Here is a 20,316-nt window from a genome sequence, read left to right as displayed (position 1 = left end):
GCTAAGTGAGATAACAGGCATTAAGTACTCAGTCCAGTCCTGGACACAGGAAGGGCTATAGGCATTAGCCGCATTAGTGTTACAAATCTCATCTTGTAGGCCATCTATGCTTAAAATACTTAGGGCCATCCGTTTGCTGGTCAGTGTGTTGCCTCTTCCGCCTGCCTCTCCAGCCTCATCTTATAGCATGCTCCCCAGCCCTATGTCCTCCAGCCACTCTGGCTTTCTTCCAGCCCCTGGACTGTACCAAGCTTCCTCCTGCCTCAGGGCCTTGGCACGTGCTGTCCCTTCCACTAGCAGTGCTCACCCCAGGTCTTTTCACAGGTAACTCCTGTTCAAGCAACTGCATCTCATCTTGGGAAAGCCCCCATGGACCTCCCAGACTCTGTAAACCCTCTGTTCTACCTTCTCATGGTGCCTTCTATGACTCCTTTATAAAACCTCTTACAGCCGTAATTTTACAAACATTTTCTCTGACAGTCTGCTGACTGTCCACCTCCTCACCGGACTGTAAGCCCTCTGCTGTCAGGGGCCAGGCCTGTATCTCAGCGCCTTGCCCACTGCCTGGGGCAGGGTGGAGAGTCAGTAAAGAGGGGTGAGGGAATGCCGAGCATCGCTGAGGAGGAGTGGGCACTGAGTTCTGCACACTGTCCCTGCCTACCCTGAGAGCCCACACTCAAGTGCGGGGAACCCAGGACACAGCACTTACCAGGGGCTCGATGAGCTCAGTGGCCCCACATCATCCTCAGCCAGAGCCTAACATGCATCATCCCTCCCTGGCAAGCCAGGCTCGGTGGACTCGGAGCTCCTTCCTATCTGGGTGTTTACGCATCCTGCCAGCTCCCGTTCTCGCAGCCTGAGGCTGGCCTTGCTTGGAATTCCGTAAGCCTTCTCAATATACGGGGCATCTCCAGAGACAATTACCTTGGAATGAAGGTTTCCAGGAATGCTCAGTACAACCTTATTCTGTGTAGCATTTTCTCATTCCATCTGTAGCCTCCCAGAGCTTTCCAGAGTTAAGTAACACAATTACAGAGTTAAATAAATGACAGCAAAGAATGCGAGGCACTATGGGGCCTGAGCAGCAGGCGAAATAAAGTGTGTGCAGATGGGACTTGCACAGGGGCAGGAAGCTGCTGGCCCAGGGAACAGCCAGCTTCCCCAGGGGGCAGGAGGCTGGGGATGTGGGGGGTGGGGGGGTGGGGGAGCTGTAAAAAAAAACAGAGAGAAAAGATCTGGAAGCTGATCACAGATAGCACAGTGGATCTGAGAAGTCAAAGGAAGCTGGGGAGATCATTTAATCTCCTGTCCCCAGAGGAGAATCACATAACAAGGAAGAGACTGTGGGAAATGACTGGGTTTGGTCTCCAAGCTGGTGTCAGCTTTTTCCTTGAGTTTTCTAAGCGATGGGACAGGATGAGGCCTAAGAGGGCCCTTATGTGAATCTTCGGAGACAGGCAGTCACACCAGTGTTAACACAGCTCTGTGCCTGTCCCTGGGTCACCTGGGAAAGAGCACCAGGGGCCAAGTGTCCAGGGGCCTCTGCCTTACCTGGAGCTAGAACAGGCCTGGCTGTCCTCCCCAGTGCTACTACTCAGCACGTGTTAGGATACTGTCTGCAGAGCCCTTGTTGAGATCAGCCTCCTCACGGCAAACATGCAGTGGGTACTTAACTTTGAACCGGGCCCCATGCTCGGCGTGTACAAGCATCGTCTCCTTCAGTTCCTCAGCAATTCTAGGAGGTAGGTCCTATTATTATCCCCACTTTATTCATGAGCAAACTGAGGCTCAGGGAGGTTAAGGGGCTTGCCTAAAGTCACACAGCACGTACGTGCAGACTAACAGAGACCAGACAGGCCCGTCCCACCCTGGGGGCTGAGCTTCAGCCCCCCATTCTGCTGTCTCCGCAGCTCCTCCCAGCCCGGGCAGAGCTCTGCAGGCTGTTCGGGTTAGAAGCCTCTTTCACATCCATCATCTCTCTTGACTGTCCCAGGAGGACGATGGGCAGGCATTGCCCACACCATTTAGCCCAGTAAAATGAGTCCCAGAGAGGCTGAGTTGCTCTGGGCATGCGTTCTTCTGCCCTGTCCCATCCTGTCTTTAGCTTGGCTCTGTGGAAGGGAGAAGAGGAAGGCGCTGCCAGGCAGGGGGGAGGTTGGGTGCCAGGCAGGAGGGAGGCTGGGCTGAGGCCACTGGAGGTCTGCCCATGCTTCTGGGGCCCTGCTGAGGGATGGGAGAGCATTTTGCCCAAAAGGGGGCAGCAACTCTCTAAAAGAGGAGGAAGACACAGAGGAGAGCTTTGTTCCCTTCAGATGGTCGGGGAGCCTGTGCTGCCATCATACTCCCTCCCGGTGGTAGTGGGGTTCTCGGGGAGGTGCTGGGTGGGAACAGCAGGCTCGGGCAGATGCAGACTGGAGCCCTGCTGTGAATTTGCTGCCTTCTTCCCAGCGAGGCCCCAGCTCCCAGGAGAAGTGCGGCAGCCACGCTGAGCCTCCAGGCTTTGATAGCAATGGTGGCAGTTGCATGACCCCTATTAAACTCCATGAGGCAAAGGATAGTCTGTTTGGAAGTCACCTCCAGGCTGACTCCAGCCTGCCCTCCCCTTGTAAATTCTGCAAACATCCAGGAGATGAAAGAGGGGGATCTCTCAGAGGCAGAACATGAAGCTCTTCAAAGAACACTTTCAATCGAAAATGGGGAGGAGAGAGGTCTTTCTCTCGGAGGGAATGTATTTATATGCCCCTGTGCGCTCACGCGCGTGCACACACATGCACATGCACGTGCACACACACACCCCCCAAGACCTGGAACACCAGGATGCATACAGAACTTTCTGCCAGTTACTTCTCTTTTACTAGTCCTCCTTTCCTTCCTCTGGCTCTAGGGGTTCCCAACCTTTCTGCTTTCCCAGCCCGCGGAGTTACACTCCCAGACCAGCTGTCCAGATGGTGGTGTCCCTTCCTAACTTTTCTGGATTTCTTTCCCTCAAATAAAATGTCCCCACCTGGGGTCCCTGTCAGCTGCTGTTCTTTGCTGACTAGTCTAAGCCTTTCTTCCTCAGAGCTCGTTCTCCTCACTTGCTCCAGAGCATTCGATTCTGCTGACCACCATCATCTTCCTGAGCAAAGTAGGGGCCAGCGAAAGTAAGCTCTACCTGTTCGAGCCAAGTGAAATGAAAGCATGGGGTTTGGGAGCTGGAGAGGAGAGTTTAGATGGCATTTGGTCACACCCTTTTCATTTTACAGGGGATGAAACTTCAGCCCAGAAAATGGGATAACTTACCCACGGTCACAGTGAGTTTGCAGCCCCGCTGCAACAAGAGGCCGGTCTTCTCATGTCCTGTCTGCTGCTCTTTCCACCGGAGAGCGCGGCCCTCCTGCCCCAAGTGGCCAGAGATGCAGAAGGGCTGGGACAGACTGGCAGCCTGCCCACCCCTCCCTCCTTCCCCTACACCTACAGTTGCTAACATTCTACACCCCCAGCCCCCTTTGCTTGTTAGTTTGGTTTCATGGCATATTATCTCCCCATCTAAGACTGCTTTATAGCTTAATGTCTTTTTAACTAAGGTGAAATAAAATACATGCATGTCCTTTGGAATAACCCGATCCTGAGAGATTGTTACTGATACTTCGGGGTACACTGAAGCCAAGGTAGATAATTACTATTCGATACTGAGTTGATTAAATTGGAAAAAAACAAAAACAAAAACCTCCATGAAACCTCCATGGTGTCTTTCAGCTTGCCACTGCTTTTTTCCACCCCGCCCCTCCTTCCCTGCCTCCCTGCCCCCAGCTTACTCTTGATGGGGGACAAAGGGAAGAGGGACTGGCTGGTGGCAATGAGTCAGCAGTGTCTGTGTGAGGCAGTTCTGTTTGGCCCAGTTTGGGAAGTGTCTCTCTGTGCGTAGACAGAGATGCCCTGTCCGAGCTGGGGCACACTCTCCCTGGGTTTGTGCTCATTCTGCATGCACCCAGGAAATGGCCCTCCTGGGACGCTGTCCGTTTCCAGCATGCTCTCCAGATGGAATGGCTTTTACCAAAACATCATTGTTGGCCAAATTTATAAACTTGTGAACAGATTTCCAAATTCCAATCCAAAGTTTGCCCTTTTTGGGGGGAAAGATGTGGGTAAGGAAAAGAACCTTGAGGGTAGAGTTGTTGAGTTCAGTTAATCTGGGGTGGGGGATATGGGTTTTTAAATAGCCAGAGAAAGGACTGGAAGCTGTGTTTACCTTTGCCCATTTCATCCGTTTTGGTTTTCCTCCTCTTTTCTTCAATTCTTTCAATCCAACCCAGTTGACTCCTCCCAAGGTTTGTGCAGGGCTTGGCTGCTGATTGGCTGGAAACCCACACACATGGGATGGGCACTGCACCTGCTGGGTCTTTGTGCCGGGTTGATTTCTGTTGCTCTATGCCTGTGCTCTCGAGCGAGCGGAACTGCAGTCAGTACCACCGTCGCGGAAGGGCTGAGGCTCTGAAAGGCCCAAACAGCCCTCCAAAGAGCCCCCCGAATGAAAGCATTAACAGTCTTCTAATCAAACTTCAGTTTTTTAATCTCAAGGGTTGATTCACTTGATAGCAGTAATCAGCGCTCTCTTGGAGAAATTCAGAAAGAGCACAATGAGGCATTCACATTTTTCGTTTTTTATTAAAAATCTCTTACATCTGCACCCTAGTTTCTTTTCTTTGAGCCTGGCCTCCCTTTATAAGGCCCTGAGTTCATTAACCTCTGCCAGACCACGCCGCTGCTCTGGTAGACGGAACATGAATCGGGAGCGGAGGCTCAAGGTTGAAATGTGGGAGAGACTGACCTTTGCCAATAGATTTATCCTTCTTGTACAGAAATTGCGAATTCCCTTGTGTGCAGAGTGAGGGCCAGCGTGTCTGTCTCTCTATTTTCTTAGCAGTGATTTAGGAAGGATTGTGTGCGTGTGTGCGCGTGCGTGCATTCATTCCGAGCTGCCCGGCCTGTTTGCTGATTGTGACTCCACTTTTCCTCCTTTCTCTCTTCCTCTCTTCCATCAGCTGCTCCACCAGAATTAGAAGAAGGAGTTGAGCTGAGATGGAAACCAGTGGAGGCCAGTCTGAGAGACACGCCTAGGTCTTCAATCCCCTAGGCGGTCAGAATCCCCTGGGCAGCTTGTTACCAATACAGATGCTCGGGTCCTGCCCACAGTCTGATCCAGGGTCTGGGATGAGACTCAGGAACTCGCATTTTAATCAGCCCTACAGGTGATTCTGGTGCAGATGGTCAGAGACGAGATGTTGAGAACCCCTGTTAGAGAATTGCTGGGCAGCGTCCTAGCACGGTCTTCCCCTCACATCCTTGATTTAAGGGCAAGGTCAAGGACGTCTAGAGATGTGACTGGACTAGGTTAGGGAGTTGGTGAGGGACCAGAACGACACGCCAGTTCTGGGCTTTTCCCCTTTGCACTGTGCACAGGGGAGCAGACCAATAGGAAGTGAGTTTGCTTTGCCAGGGGATGGGTTCAAATTAGGGATGAGGAAGAACTGTCTGGCAAAGAGGAGTATTGAGGAAGCTGATAGCATCTCCTTCCCAGAAGGCTTTAATTCAGACTTATCAGATATGGGCACCTGCGGTATCATGTGGAGGCCGAGAGCGAGGAAGGAAATGTCTTCAGAACAAATTCTGGTGGACTTTTGCATGGAGAGCCAGTGAACCTTATTTCACTTCTTTGGCACCTGAATTATAACCTTGGCAGCAACATAAGTGTCCAGGGTTCCGGGAGGCCCGAGGTCCAGGCCTGCCTCTGACAAGGACAAGCTCTGTGCCGTGGGGCCACCTGCTCAGTTCCTTGGTGGTGTTAGCTCGTGTCTCACTTTTCGTGGTTGCATCCGTTTTCTTTCACTGTAACTCCCCCCACTGAGGCTCCTGTACAACCTCGCAGCTCCGTCATGTTCTGTGCACTGAGCAAATTAAAAAGTTGAATTTAAAAACTACTTACTGTGGAGACTCCAGGAGCCTGTGTGCCTGTTTTCCCTCCCCTCGGGCGTTTTGAGACTCTCTGGACGGTCCTCGCTGTTTATACTTACTGATGTGTTTAGAGGCGTCTGCCCGCAAATGCGCCTGAGTTCCAGCTTCAGCCCCCGTGTCCTTTCGTGAATGATGTTCCGGCCCGAGATGGATCAGAACTCCCCACGCAGAGAAGCCGGACCAGAGTGACATCCCCCCAGTAGTGACAACTTCTGGCCACAAGTCCCTGTCCCCACATCTCACCTGGCCACCCCACTGATGGGCTCTCTCTGTGCCTTCCAGAAAGCGGACCTGGCCGTGGCAGGCCTCACCATTACTGCCGAGCGGGAGAAGGTGATTGATTTCTCCAAGCCATTCATGACTCTGGGAATTAGCATTCTTTACCGAGTTCATATGGTAAGAGACTTATTTTATAAGCATTTATGTCATTAAAGTTATTTGCATGCAAACACTGAGTTATATGGTAATAATGAATGACTCACGGAAATATTTAGATTTCAAGACTTAAATGCAAATGAGCTGGGCTATTTTTTCCCGCATCAGCTGCACGGACGTGCAAACAGGAAGAATGGAAAAGTCACACTTGTGGGCTTTCCAGTAAAAATTGCTTCTGCCTCACTGACTAGGGGCTGGCCAAGAGCGATCGCTCAACCCTGGGTCATACGGTGTCGCTGAGTGGCCCCGTTGGTCACTCTGCTTCCTCCTACGGACAGGGTCCCCAGTCCAGATAAGTGACCCCAGCATGTTCAAGGACTTTGCTGATTCCCAGGTACATATCCGTTCACCCCAAGCATTGTGTCTGGGGAGGGAATGCAGACCACTTCGTCTCTGGGTTCCCCATACTGGTGAATAAATAATGTCACTTGTATCTGGCCTGTCCCCTTTTCTGCATCCTTCAAAAAAAAAAAAAAGTGAAAGAGAAAGACATCTCTGGTCAGGTTGCCTAGAGTGAGTAGAGCGAGTGTCTAAATGAGTTCATGACGGCACACCAGTGGGTGTGAGGACAGACCTGACGGAGGTCACTGGCCGGTGGGGAGAGTGTCAGGAGAGTCATGCTGGCTGAACCTCGTCCACAGAGTGGATCATAGTTACGTTGCCAGCGCATAGTTGCCCAAACCAGAAGAGCCTTCTTCTCATCCTTTTATCGAACCTGGCTCTAAGTGCACAACTATTATATGGATTTCCCCAGTGCTCAAGGCATTCTCAGTGTCCAGCGTCACGCTAACATAGATCCCAGGGTGTTACCTGGCACCACAAGGCTGCCCAACAGGGAGGGAAGCAGGCGCTCATCCCACGCACCTGCCGAACAAGGACCCTCTATGTTCTGACCCCTTCCCAGGCCCCAAATCCCAGCCCTAGAGAAAGGGGATTGTCTGTATTCACAATCCCAGCCTGGGCTCACATAGGCGGGAGCCACTAGGACATCAGGAACTGCAGCCCATTTCTGTAAGACGGCAGGTCCCCTTGTCACTGAGCCCGTTCGAGCAGCTCAGAGGAGCCCTGTCCTGTGCTGGACCTCTGCATCCATCATGATCACTGCTTGGCTTAGAAAAGGAGGTCACGTCATCTAGAGGAAGAGGCAGCATCGAAATCCCAAGCTCCCCAGGCTAAGACAGAAAGCAGTGTGAGGATTTGGTCATTGTAGGCACTGTCATTGATGTGTCTGTCTTGTGAATTAAGGGCAATAGCGATTCCTCCTCCTCTTTTCCGCAATGATGAGGACTCCCGTTCATCGAGCCCCTCCTATGTCCCGGCGCTCTTTCGGGCACCTGTGAGGATGTGGACTATTGTTATGGGTTGAATTGTGTCCCCTCAAAAGACTTGTTGAAGTCCTAAGCCCCAGGACCTGTGAATGTGACCTTATTTGGAAATAGGGTCTTTGCAGATATAATCAAGTTACGATGAGGTCATGCTGGATTCAGGTGGGCCCTAATCCAAGAAGGGGTGTCTTCATAAAAAGAGGGAAGTGTGGGGCGCCTGGGTGATGCAGTCGTTAGCGTCTGCCTTTGGCTCAGGGCATGTTTCCAGCGTTCTGGGATCGAGCCCCACATCAGGCTCCTCCGCTAGGAGCCTGCTTCTTCCTCTCCCACTCCCCCTGCTTGTGCTCCCTCTCTCGCTGGCTGTCTCTCTCTCTGTCAAATAAATAAATAAAATCTTTAAAAAAAAAAAAAAGAGGGAAATGTGGACACAGGGGAGAAAACCATGTGAATTTGGAGACAGATTGGAATGATGTCTCTACAAGCCAAGAAACACCAAGGATTGCCAGAAAGCACCAGAAGCTAGAAATGACAAGGAAGGATCCTCCCTTAAAGCCTTCAGCGAGAGCATGGCCCTGCTGACACCTCGATCTTGAACTCCTGACCTCCAAACTATGGGACAACACATTTCTGTTGTTTTGAGCCACCCAGTTAGCGGTCCTCTGTTACAGCAGCCCCAGGACACCAGTACGCTTGTGTTGTTCGTATAAGTGAAAGAGCGGAGTTCACACCCAGGAATGGTGTGCCTCGAGCATGTGCTCTCTCTGGGCCACCAGGCTGCCCCCCTCATTCGTGTGATCTTTGAGTAACTTGTCCTGGAAAGCGTTCTTGTGCACCTTTTCTCCTGTGGTCCTTAGGACTGTTCTTTAAGAAGAGGGGAGGTATTCAAATTCCAACTTGGCAGTAATAAGCTAAAGTCACCCTTGGAACGGACACTGGGCTGGGTCTGGAAGCCAGGTGTCCTAACTCTCGGGACAAGTGTTCTTGTCATCCTTACACCTGTCCGTACTCGCTAGGCGATCTTCCAGCTAGCACCGTGCCTTGAGCCCGCCTCATCCCTCCCCTGCAACTGAGCCCCGAGGCAGCATCCTGAAGAAGTGGGGACAGAGGACCTTTCTCCAAACCATATTGCAATGGCCGGGTTGTACAACTAGGCTCTGGCCTTGATTTCTTGATTAATGCGAAGGATCCTAGAGCCCCACTCACAACCCGATGGACCATGAGGAACCATGTGGGTGAAGACACCTGATCCCTAGTGTTTCTACTCCGTGCCTGGGAACATCCACTGCTAGGCTGCCCTCGCCACCTGGGGCACCACTGCCAGGAATATCAACTCCAGCCAGAACCAAACGCCCATTCGCCAGTCCTCTGGACATCCTTAATTGGATTGTTGGCCAAATGTTAACCTACCACCACAAACCTATGACTGTATTAGTTCTTGGGATGTAAAGTTTTATGTGTCAGCCTGCCTAAGCTATGGTGCCCAAAGGTTTGGTCAATCACTAGCCTAGATATTCTGTGACAGTATTCTGTAGATGTGATTAACAGCTATGATCAGTTGACTTTAAGTAAAGGAGGTTACCCTTGATAACGTTGGTGGGCCTCATCCAATCAGTTGAAGGCCTTCAGCACAAAAACAGGTTTTCTAGAGCCGAAGGAATTATGCCTCAAGACTATCACTTAGAAATCCTGTCTGAGGATCCAGCCAGATCTATAGATTTTGGGCTTAACTACTCCCACAATGGTGTGAGCCAATTCCTTAAAGTAAATCTCTTTATACACACACACACACACACACACACACACACACAGAGACACCCATATATATCCTACTGGTTCTGTCTCTCAGGAGAACCCTAAGTGATACGGTTCCCCTGTCTGGTCAGGATTCCTCCACTCTTCCAGCCTCCACACTGAGACACTGGTATGCCAGCCACATGGCTGCTCAGATCTGATTTATAACAGGACCAAGCTGAGTAAAAATTGAGTGCTGGCATGAACAACTTACACTAAGCAGAACTGACAGTGTATGCGTTTATTCAACAAATATTTATTGAGTGCATTCTGTGTGTGAGGCAGTGTGCTTAGAAAGTACCAAAAAGTCAGCTGGAGAGAACAATCCTGAATCAATGAAACCGGGGGAGACCTGGGGAGAAAAGGTCTGAGATGAACTTTGCTGTATCTGAAACATCTGAACCCTGAGTTGGCAGAGACAGCTAATGCCCCAGGATAGCCCAGTGGAGCTCACCATGAAAGCCTCAATCTAAAATTACGTAGGGAAGCTGTCTCTCGTATAATAACGTTACGTTAACAAAATTTAAAGTCAAATACTGGCTGTATATTATTTTGTGAATTTTTCTGCAGTTGATAGTGTTTATTATTTTGTGAATTTTTCTCAAGTCGACAGTGATTATATTGTGAATATTTCTCAAGTTGAGAGTTGAAATCTGGGTGTTTATTATTTTGTGGATTTTTCTCAATTTGATAGTTTCTCAAGATGATTAATTTCATTTATAATCTATAATGACCTAGAATCTCTATCTTAATTCTATATCTGAGGTCACCTGAGTCATGAATGATTATTACCAAAAGGTGAGCATCTGGTGATGAGGAAACCTGTGTGCAAAGGTTAAAATAATTAACCCAAAGTTTAAATGCCTCGTTCGAAAATATTGCAAAATGCTCCGAAATAGTAAGGGGTGGCAGATATGTGTCTGAAGTCTAGAGACAGAAATAATGTGTGAATTTCCAGTCATCTAAGATTACCTAGGGTTAGTTTTTCATGACCGTGGGATCACCAGCAGTCGATGCTATGGTATTTTCCTTCTTCTCCCTGTTGGGGTATAATCTTTGTTTCTGCCCAGGCATCTCTAGGACCAAAATCAGAAGTACGTTTCACTCTTTGGACCACCTACTTCCTGCCACTCAGAGGCTGGCTGATAATTCTGGCTTCGGCCTTTGTTACTGTTGATCCCTCCCACTTTCTAGTACGATCTCCATTCCTGGGGTCCGGGTCACTGTTTCTTCCTGCTCTTCCTCCTACTGCTCTGATGGTTGGCCCTCCAGCATTTCTGTTGATCCCCTCTCTCTGCCTGCCCTGTGACTGTCCCTGGTGCATTTCCCTTCTCTCTCTGACAGCTCTCTGCCTGGCTGATGTCACCCACTGCCATACCTCTAAGTCCGACCCTGGCCGAAGCGTATTTCTAACACACTACTAGACATCACCTGACTGTCTCCCAGGCACCTCAAATACAGTGTCACAAACCATATTCAGTAGAATTCTTCCTCGTCTTCCCCTGCCCCACCTCACATCATGGCATCTCCACCCAGTTACCTGAGCTGTCCTTCACTTCTCTTACCCCATACGTTCGGTCAGTCAGCTCACCTCCTGGAGAGTTCTCAACCATGCTTTCCACCCCACTGAATCCCCCTTGGTTCAGACACTCCTTATCTCTGACCTGAACTGCTGCCGTTCTGGTGGGCTGTATTCCAACTTGAGGTCAGGGTGTTTCACATCCAGTACTGTATCCCCATCAGAGGGTCACAGTCATTGCCAGCATTCACTAAGAAGCAGTAGAGAGAAAGTTCTGGAGCCAGATCTGCCATGTACTGACTGCATGTCCTCTGTGTCTCAGTTTTCTCATCTGTGACAATGGGTTGTGCGGATTTAATGAGGATATGTAAGTGCATAAGTAACACACAACAGTGCCTGCCCATGCACCATAAAGCGTTCGCTTTTATATTTTATAAATGTATGCGACTGGCTGAGGGTTGTAGTGTTTTAGTTTACTGTTACTTTTTTCGACGAATGGAATCCTATCAGCCTCCTACTTAAGATCGTTCACTGGCTGCCCATCACTTACAGGACCAAGTCCATCCTTCTGGGCATAGAGAATAAAGCCCATCATTCCTGCTCCACTTGCAGCTTCTGCTACGGGCATCTTCACGCCATAGCACGCTGCTTCACCGTCACACCAGCCTCTTCCTAGCTGGGTTCGTGCCCGTCTTCTTGCCTCTCGGCCATGGAACCAGCTCCTCCCTGGCCTTCGATACCCAGCTCAAATGACACTTGCTCTTCAATGCGACCCCCCTGGATGGAGCCGATGGCTTCTTTCCTGGAGCAGCTGCGCTCTGCCCACATCCCCAGCACAGCATGTGTATGCTGCGTTGAACTCTTTTTTTGTTTATCTCTTTCTCCCTAAGTGGGTCCTAGTGGGAGATACATTGAGGAGAAGGTACCCTCTTGTCAGGCCGGAAGCTTTTATGATATGGTTGTTGGTGTGGAAACGCGATCACCCTAACCAGGCTGTATTGGCTTCATAATTATGGAAAGAAGAAAGGCAGGAGGGAGGGCTGAGGGAGGTACTCTGTGGTCCTGTGCGCACCGAGCACCACTTTCCTTCGTGGCTCCTGACTGAGCAGCACGGAGCCCCAGGAGCCTGGCTTCTGTCAGGAGGCCTCCTTGCCCAAGCAGCAGGATGAGTGACCTAAATAGATTTCTTACTTTCTTTCTGGCCTTGACCCCAGTGGTCTGGAGAACAAGAGGAGTTGGGAGGCAGATGTTTCAGGCAGCCCAGGTACATTTTCTGCTCCAGACCTGCACAGCTCCCATCAGGACTCACTGCTCCCTCCCACCAATGCCTGCATATCCCACACACAGCCTAGCACCCACCTGAGAAAGCACCGGAATCCCTGGCCAGGGCTAGATGAGCTTCCAGACCATACATACAGGATCGAGCCTTTAGAGTCTGGGTACTGATTAATTCTGAGCACTCCTGGTATTCCAAGGATGGGAGTGAAATAACAGGACATCTGAAGTTCAAGACTCTCTTGATTTCCTTGGCACATGAGCTCGTTCATTCTTACTGAGAAGTTCTGTATATATTGGAGCAGTAGAAACCCAGGGACATCTGTACTCTGGGGTTTTACGATGCTGACGCACGCTGTGAGCTCTCCGATATCTGTGTGAATGGAGGGGAGAAGAGCGCAGGAAAACGAAAACATTCATATTGAAGATTAGAGTATATCGTGTCGTTTTGCTTTTTTTCTACAGCAGCAATTTGCCTAATGATGTTTTGCTCCGATTAATATTAAAGTAAGTTTGTATTCCTCAGGCGCACACTGACTGTTGTAGGAAGGCATCATCTGAGTGTGCCAGACGCCAACGTGCGATTTGACACTTGGCACATACAGCCCCCAAATGGGTAATTACATTTAAAAAGTTCAGAGTTGACATATTCATGGAGGTTGGGTATATGTCCAGGATGCTTGTGTGTTGACTAACATCTGTCTGGCGTCTCTTAATTTATGAAGCACTTTCGCATAGAGTCTCTGCTTTAATCAGCAACCCCCCGAGGCAGGTGGTGTGGTTCCATTTTTCCATGGAAGAATGCTAAGGCCAGCGGCGGCTAGCGGTGCCATGGAAAGAAGAGAGAGCACAATGGTGGAGAGAGCATCGAGCCCAACTTTCTGGTCCCCAGGTCCCTATGTTTCCAGCTACCCATCTCTATGGTATAGTTAGGTGCATTTCTCCGTGTCAGGGCCACATGTCAGGGGAACGTTCTAGATCCTTTCTAATCTGAGGATCCTATCTATCCTACATTATCCTATCCTGTATAGTGTCCCCAACCAGCCAAAGCACCTAAGACCCCCTCAAAAATGTGACTTTGCTATTTTCCCCCATAATGTCCTACTCCATCTTTAACAAATGGGAAAGTTTTATACTCTATTCTTTTTCTCTTCTTAACTATTAGCTAGAGTCTTCTCTGTCAAGAAAAGTAAAAAAAAAAAAAAAGACAGTGATTAAAAACTGAGAGAGATATAAATGCCAGCAATAAATTAATGCCCCGCATTTTTGCTGGGTATATTACCTGTTTTTTCAAGAAGGTCTGTTTCGTTTCAGAAAGACTGTCTGGAAAAATGGAGAACAATACTAAGTAAACCAGTGAATCATTTCTAATACAGCTTAATACTCCGCTATAAGGAACCAGAAAATGCAGAGTTCTATTCCTTCAGGCTAAGTAACATGATAGCCCATAACGTGGAAATATGGTTTCCTGGGTGTATCGTCTTTTTAATATTGGTTATTTATTGAGCGCTCCTATCTCAAGAAGCTCCAGGTGGTTTGTCAACATTAGTAATTCTCACGTTCCCCTTTCATGTTGATGGCCGGGTCCCATTTTCTGAAAGAAGACAATGGCACCCAGAGAAGTTGAGTGGCCTGCCTGGAATCACTCAGCAAGTCCAAGTCAGTGCCAGGATTAGAATTTAGATCTCCTCATACTGGATTTCCAACCAGCAGAGTGAAAATAGATATGCTAGCGTGTGGGTTACACAGGCAACAAACTCGTGTGGGTGTTTTATGTGAGGAGGAATTAATAGCTTGCTTCTTTTTCCCTCTTGGCTTCAGAGGTGGGAAGTGCATGCTAAACCCGACTATTGTCAAGACAGTCCATTGCAGGCGCTCTGAGGAAAGCTACCCATGGGTTCCTGGGAAGGGACAGGAAGAAGTCATCTTCTTCTGCCTCTTCCAGGAGACATGGACACTGTCTTCTTTTATCTCTCCAGCCCTAAAGAGTATTTTATTGACTGTCGACCACTGCTGGGAGTTGAAGGAGACTTCTGAATATGTTGCCATCTAGTTGTAAAGACCACGTGGAGGACAGGAGGAGCCTTTGTCCTTGGCTCTGCGGGAGAGGGGAGGGCGTGCAGGGAAGAAAGAGAGCTGCTATCACTAGTTTGTGTGACATCACCACAAAGGAAAGCGTGGCCAGGATGCAGAGTCCTTCCATGGACATGGGAGAACCCTCCACGCATCTGACCCGCTCTGTTTGTGACTTCGTTGGAAAGGCTGAGGCAGAACGGAGGTTGGAATCACTGGCTTCTAAGAGCCATCCTTCCAGAATAGAGCCTGTTGTTGCCCTAAGGGCTTCCCTGGAGAGCCCTGGAGAACCCTCATGACTCATGGATTATAGCCCATAGAAACTCTAGGAGTTATGGAATGTGACTGTGGTCACATGGCATTCCCTCCCCAAGCATCGTTTGTTTGGGTCATTATAGGACAGAAAAAGGTATTTCGTGTCCGTTGAGGGAGACTCAATATAAAAGGAAGTTCCGTCCTTTGTCACGTATCATCTCCTCCCTCCCCCTGCACTCATGGCTACCATTAGAGAGGGGAAGCCAGCACACATGCCTATTACTGTGGGTTAACTCATCCAGCTCTCAAAACACCCCCCCCCCGAGGTAGGTTTTATTATTACCCCCATGCCACAAAAGAGGAAACGGAAGTCCAGAGAAGTTAAGTAACTTGTTCAGAGTCACACAGTTGTAAATGATGAAGCCGGGATTCAGTCCTGGGCAGGCTAGCTCCAGAGTCTGTTTTAATTTCCTGCCTGTCGTGCATGACTGAGCTCTGGTGTCCTTACGCATCTGGCTCCAGACTCTGGGAAAGCGACTGTCCTTTCTCCTAGTACACGTAGAATGAAGTATCCGTGAGTCAATAGATTTTTTTTAAGGACAAGAGGAATTTTCGACATGCAAGGGGAGTTAAGTGCCACTTTGCAGCTCCACTGCTAACATTCAAAGGGTCTCCCCGTGCTGGGATGGTGATCAGTTGGTGACCAGCCCCTTGGGTCTCTCCCCCCCATCAGACAGCATCAAGAATGCTGTCTCTGGTGTGTCAGCCTGAAAGACAGTACAAAAGTCAAGGAACTAGGGGCGCCTGGATGGCTCAGTCAGTTAAGTGTCTGACTCTTGGTTTCGGCTCCAGTCATGATCTCAGGGCGGTAGGATCGAGCCCCACGTTGGGCTCCACACTCAGCACAGAGTCTGCTTGAGATTCTCTCTCTACCCCTCCCCCTCGCTCTCTCTCTCAAATAAATAAATCTTTCTTTAAAAAAAAGTCAAGGAACTAGTTAAATTTTGGTGCCATCTAATTTTCAGCTCCACCCGCAGGGCTTGGCCTGTCCTAGACCTTTGGGGCATAGACTATATATAACCAATTATCTACCTTCAAAGTGATTGTAGTCACCAGAAGGAACTGGCCCAACTTGTAGCCCACAGGACATGTATAAATCAATACAATTGCCTATAAATATAACAGAGTCAAAATAAATGATGATGGGTATAAATAAATAATGTTGAAGAGGACTTTAAGGATGAGATAGAAGAGGTTGGGATTCTGCCTGCACTGGGGAGAAGGCGTGAGATTAATTAGGGAGTTTATTGGAGCAAGTTGCAAAGAGAAAACAGAGAGGAAGACATGGTACGGCGGCCATCTGAATGAAGGAGGGGTGGCATCTCTCTAGCACGGCGTGATGAATGAGCACCAGAGAAATTGAAGCCATCGCCAATGATTTGAGCAAGGCACTTAACCTCCCTGGGTCTCTGTTCTTCCATCTGTCAATATAGAGAACTGGGTATTGAAATCAAGAGAACATAGTGAAACATTTTGAGTTCTTCGGAAGGAAAGTATGACCATCATATATCTTCTGGGTTAAGGAGAATCTGTTACTTGGAAGAAATGCCTGTGGCATATGACACCTGATTTGCCCCCAAGCACCAGTAACTCAGATGTCTTTGGGGGAAAGAAGCAATCCGAAACATCCACATCGGAAAAAAATAGTAGGAGTTCGGAGTCTGCAAATAATATACTTCTCTTTGGCATCATATAAACAGCTTGGGCTCAGCCCAAACCAAGGCAGTATCAGCCCAGACCCAACTCTCAAGTAACTGTCCACTTCTTGCTCTTTTGGTTGGCGTCAGTCAATCACAAGGAGAATCAGATGTTCTCTTGCCAACATGAGTGATATGTTTCCAGCGGAGCTATGTTTATGTCTTGATCCTTGTTTGTGTGATGTTCTGTGTTTTATAACTTGAGTCTCCAGGAATTTTTCCCACGACGGTGCGTCATTCCTTATCACCCATAACCAAATATGGCAGCTTTAAATAGTGCTGTCATTTCCCTCAATTCCCTTGTTGTGATATAATCAGGTATAGATTTCTGACACTGAGCATCTAATGGGGTTTCAGATTTAGAAAGCAACAATGACAGACTTTTTCCCCCTGGGTGTTTCTCAATTGAGAGACATGGAGTGAAATAGTCATGAGCGACAGGGCGCTAGAATTCATGTCCATTTGCCCCGAGAAACTGTGGGGTGTGGAAGGACAGAGGGAAGGGGGAGCTGGAGAGAGCAGGCTGTATGTAGAGCGGGTGACCGCCACAGAGCTCCAGCCCATTGGTGATGTAAGCCCAGAGTTTCTAGACCACCCAGTTTTGTGAAAGAAGCCAGAAATCTGGATTTTTACATGAAATCTCTCAATCCATGATAGCAACGAATGTAGAATGGGTGACACAGCAGGTTGTATGACAGCTGTCTGTAAGCCAGCGGTGTGGCCCCTTTGATCTAAGGGGGCTCCAGCCAAGGCCAGAGAAGGGCGTGCACTTGCCCAAGACCACACAGCTGCAGACAGAGTGGATCGTTGAACTCCATCCTGCTCATTCCGTTTCACTTTCCTCTGGAAAATGTCTAGGGGCTTGGTGCCTAGGCTTCTGTTCCTGGCCCCATCCTTTGGCTCCCCTGACTCTGGCCAGGCACACCCCTCGGCTGGGGACAGACCACATCTCCCCACAGCACGATGGTACCCGAGCCATGAGCTTGGTGTCAGAAGACCTGCTTTTGAGTCCCAGCTCTTCCACTTACTGGCTGTGCGACCTTGGACCCACATCTCTCGACTGTCCTGGGCTTTCGGTTTCTTCACTAGTAAAATGAAAATAATGATCTGCCTCATGGCACCGTTTTGGGGTTAACGTGAGAAATCTCCCTGTGCGTCAAATCACCCTGCAAAAAAAAAAAAAAAAAAAAAGAAAAAGAAAAAAAAGAAAAAAAACCAAGGTGCCTCTTACTTAACATCCTCGTGAGAAAGACGTGAGTGCCAAAGACGGTGCTGTCGTACTCCAGCACTGAGGACACCAGCAGCTCTAAGGGGCCCCTGAGCCCACCATGCTGTCCCCGGGGTGGGGCTGGGAGGGACACGGGGTGGGACATAAGGGGCACTGAGGGCTGTTCCCCTTGCCCAGCACAAAAACTCCCTCGACCTAGGAAGTGACGTGGCCCCAGCTGTCCCTTTGTTTGGTCTGCTGAGATCAGGGCTGGCTAAGTGTTGGAGCCACCCCTCTACACCTTGGGCCCCAGTGCCATTGAAACCAGTCACCCAGAACCCCGGGGGCAGGGCCGTCTGGGGCCAGACCTGCACCCCCCACACCTACTCTGCCCTGCCCTGCCCTGCCCTGCCCTGCCCGGGGCCATCCTGACCAAACAGGTAGAGTGAATCTGGTTTTGTCTTCATTTCCAGGGACGCAAACCTGGCTATTTCTCCTTCCTGGACCCATTTTCTCCGGGCGTCTGGCTCTTCATGCTTCTAGCCTATCTGGCTGTCAGCTGCGTCCTCTTCCTAGTGGCTCGGTAAGCTCCTCGCCCCTTCCCTGTCCTCGCACCGCCACCTCGCGTCCACCTCTGAGAACTGCATGGGAGGGGTGGGGAGCGGGAGGGGCGGGTTCCGAAGACCTTGGGGCCACACTGGAGGGGTGGGAGAGGGACTGGGGACCTGACCTGCTCTCTGCCCTGCTGTCCACCTGGCACTACCCATCCCCTCACCTACGCACACCTTTCCTACCCTGCACAGCACAGACAGGCCAGCTTGTCTGAATTTGCTTCTGTACCCCTGCTTCTTCCCCCTCCCGTTCCCCAGTTTTTAGGCCCCCTGCTTGTGTGGGGGCCGTGGGAGACAGAGGATGGGAGGAGGGTGACAGGAAGATCACTCTGATTAAGCACGATGCGTTTGGCTGCCCTGGCATCAGACCTTGCCAGGATCTGCCACAGAGTGCTGAATGACATGAACCAGAGTGGGGGGACTGGAGGCCTCGGGGCATGGGCGAGGGAGAAGGTTTCCTCTGAAGAGGGCCTGGCCCTTCCCCAGCCCGGATCTGCCAGTGAAAATACAGCTGCCTTGTTGAATGGGACCCGTGGAGGATGGCACACGACGGGAGGGCGGGATGCAGAGAGGCATTTGCAAGTAGCATTGCAAGTACCAGTTGCGACAACTGGTCCAGATCAGGGGCTGGGGACAATTAAGCCCTCCCCTGCCCCTGGAAACAGAAACTGTCCGTGGGCCTACAGAAGAACCTGAGGGCATCCCATGGCTGAGCCTCCCATGAACGTGCACAGAGAGGCTTATTTCTCTCTGAGGCTGGGCCACTGGAGCAGCCTGGGCTTTGGGAGAGCCAGCTTACTAGCCAGAAACAGGGCAAGCCCAGTGGTTCAGGGATCACTCGTTCATGATCCCCACCCTCTGCTCAGTGCTCAGCTAACCATAGTGGAGGACCAGAAAGGGCTGTTACTTGGGAGCAGAGAACCACAGGGTGAGCTTTAGGAGAGCTGGCGGTGGCTCTGTTCCAGCTGTCTCCGTAGTGGTGGGACCAGATGATTCTAGTGTACGTCCTACCTCTGCGGGGCGAGGTCTTCCCCAAGAGCATGTCTGCTTCGTGGCTCAAGGAGAGCACCTGGTCTCTCTAGTTAGAACACGGAACCCCAGGGAGCCACGGGGTGCCTAACCAGCTCCCCGCCTGCCCAGGGAACATTGTCTCACCCAGTTTGTGCCTCTTCCAGTGGAGAGCAAGGCCAAGTTCAGGAAAGTCAGCCTGAGCCCATGAGATCCAGCCAAACAGAAGAAGGCCTTGCTTGCAAGCTGGTCGTCTTCAGAGGCTGCTGTGTGTGTCTCTCAGGTGCCACGTACCCCCTCGGGCCTGGAGACTTTGCCACTGTCAAGTATCTGTTGTCAGTGACAACGGGTGAGACATGCAGGAGGCTGGCACGCTGGACGACGTGCCCCCCTCCACTTCAGCACACTGCTGCGGCTCTTAGGAAGCCGTCGGCCTGAGCCCTGGCTCCACGGCTCTGTAATTCACTCTTGCCCTCTTTGATTGGGCCCCTGCGTGTAGCTGGCCACGGCTCTCAGGGGACCTCAAAGGCCCTGGGGATGGTCGGAGGGCTTGGTTACTAGATACGCAGACGCACAAGCCTGCTTTACCGTGCCTGCCACAGCCTGTAGCTTCTCAACCAGCCCCAGGGGCTTAAACGGCCCCTCTTCCCTGCCCTGCGCACATGCACGCACACACACACACGCACGCACACACACACACACACACACACACACACACATTGCCCCCAGGATTCAGCATTAACAAAAGGATTAACCAAAAAAATACCACCTATATGTAACTGTATCTGCACTATGTCACATATATATAATGCATGAACCTAGGATAATTTACCTACTTCCGTAGGTAGTGGTTTTCAAACAGGGTTCCCTGGAGCCGAAAGGCTGCTGGTAGGTGCCGGAGACTTTGGAGGGGTGGTGAAGGGGCTGGGCAGCCAGAGTTCTGGGGCCTCAGCTCCTCTTCCTCCAGACCAGCTCCACTTTTATCTCTTGATCTATTGTACTTCTGGGTAAGATTTCGGAGGGAAAAAGCTATTTGGAAACCACGAATCTGAGGCAGCCATTCCCA

At 50.3% G+C, this 20,316-nt stretch overlaps 1 protein-coding gene across 1 annotated transcript in view; it reads left to right on the top strand.

The window, feature by feature from the left end:
* GRIK4 (glutamate ionotropic receptor kainate type subunit 4) overlaps positions 1-20,316 on the top strand; it is a 197,302-nt gene that overhangs the window by 146,274 nt on the left and 30,712 nt on the right. Inside the window, exons 12-13 of the mRNA XM_040631118.1 lie at positions 6,277-6,390; positions 18,105-18,214. Of these exons, the coding sequence (XP_040487052.1) occupies positions 6,277-6,390; positions 18,105-18,214 (224 nt within the window). The remainder of the gene's footprint in view (positions 1-6,276; positions 6,391-18,104; positions 18,215-20,316) is intronic.

This window comes from Ursus maritimus, unplaced genomic scaffold, assembly GCF_017311325.1.
Source record: "Ursus maritimus isolate PB19 unplaced genomic scaffold, ASM1731132v1 scaffold_16, whole genome shotgun sequence".
Classification (NCBI taxonomy): Eukaryota; Metazoa; Chordata; class Mammalia; order Carnivora; family Ursidae; genus Ursus; species Ursus maritimus.
Note: the sequence above shows the minus strand (reverse complement) of the source record. Positions and strands in the feature narration are given on the sequence as shown.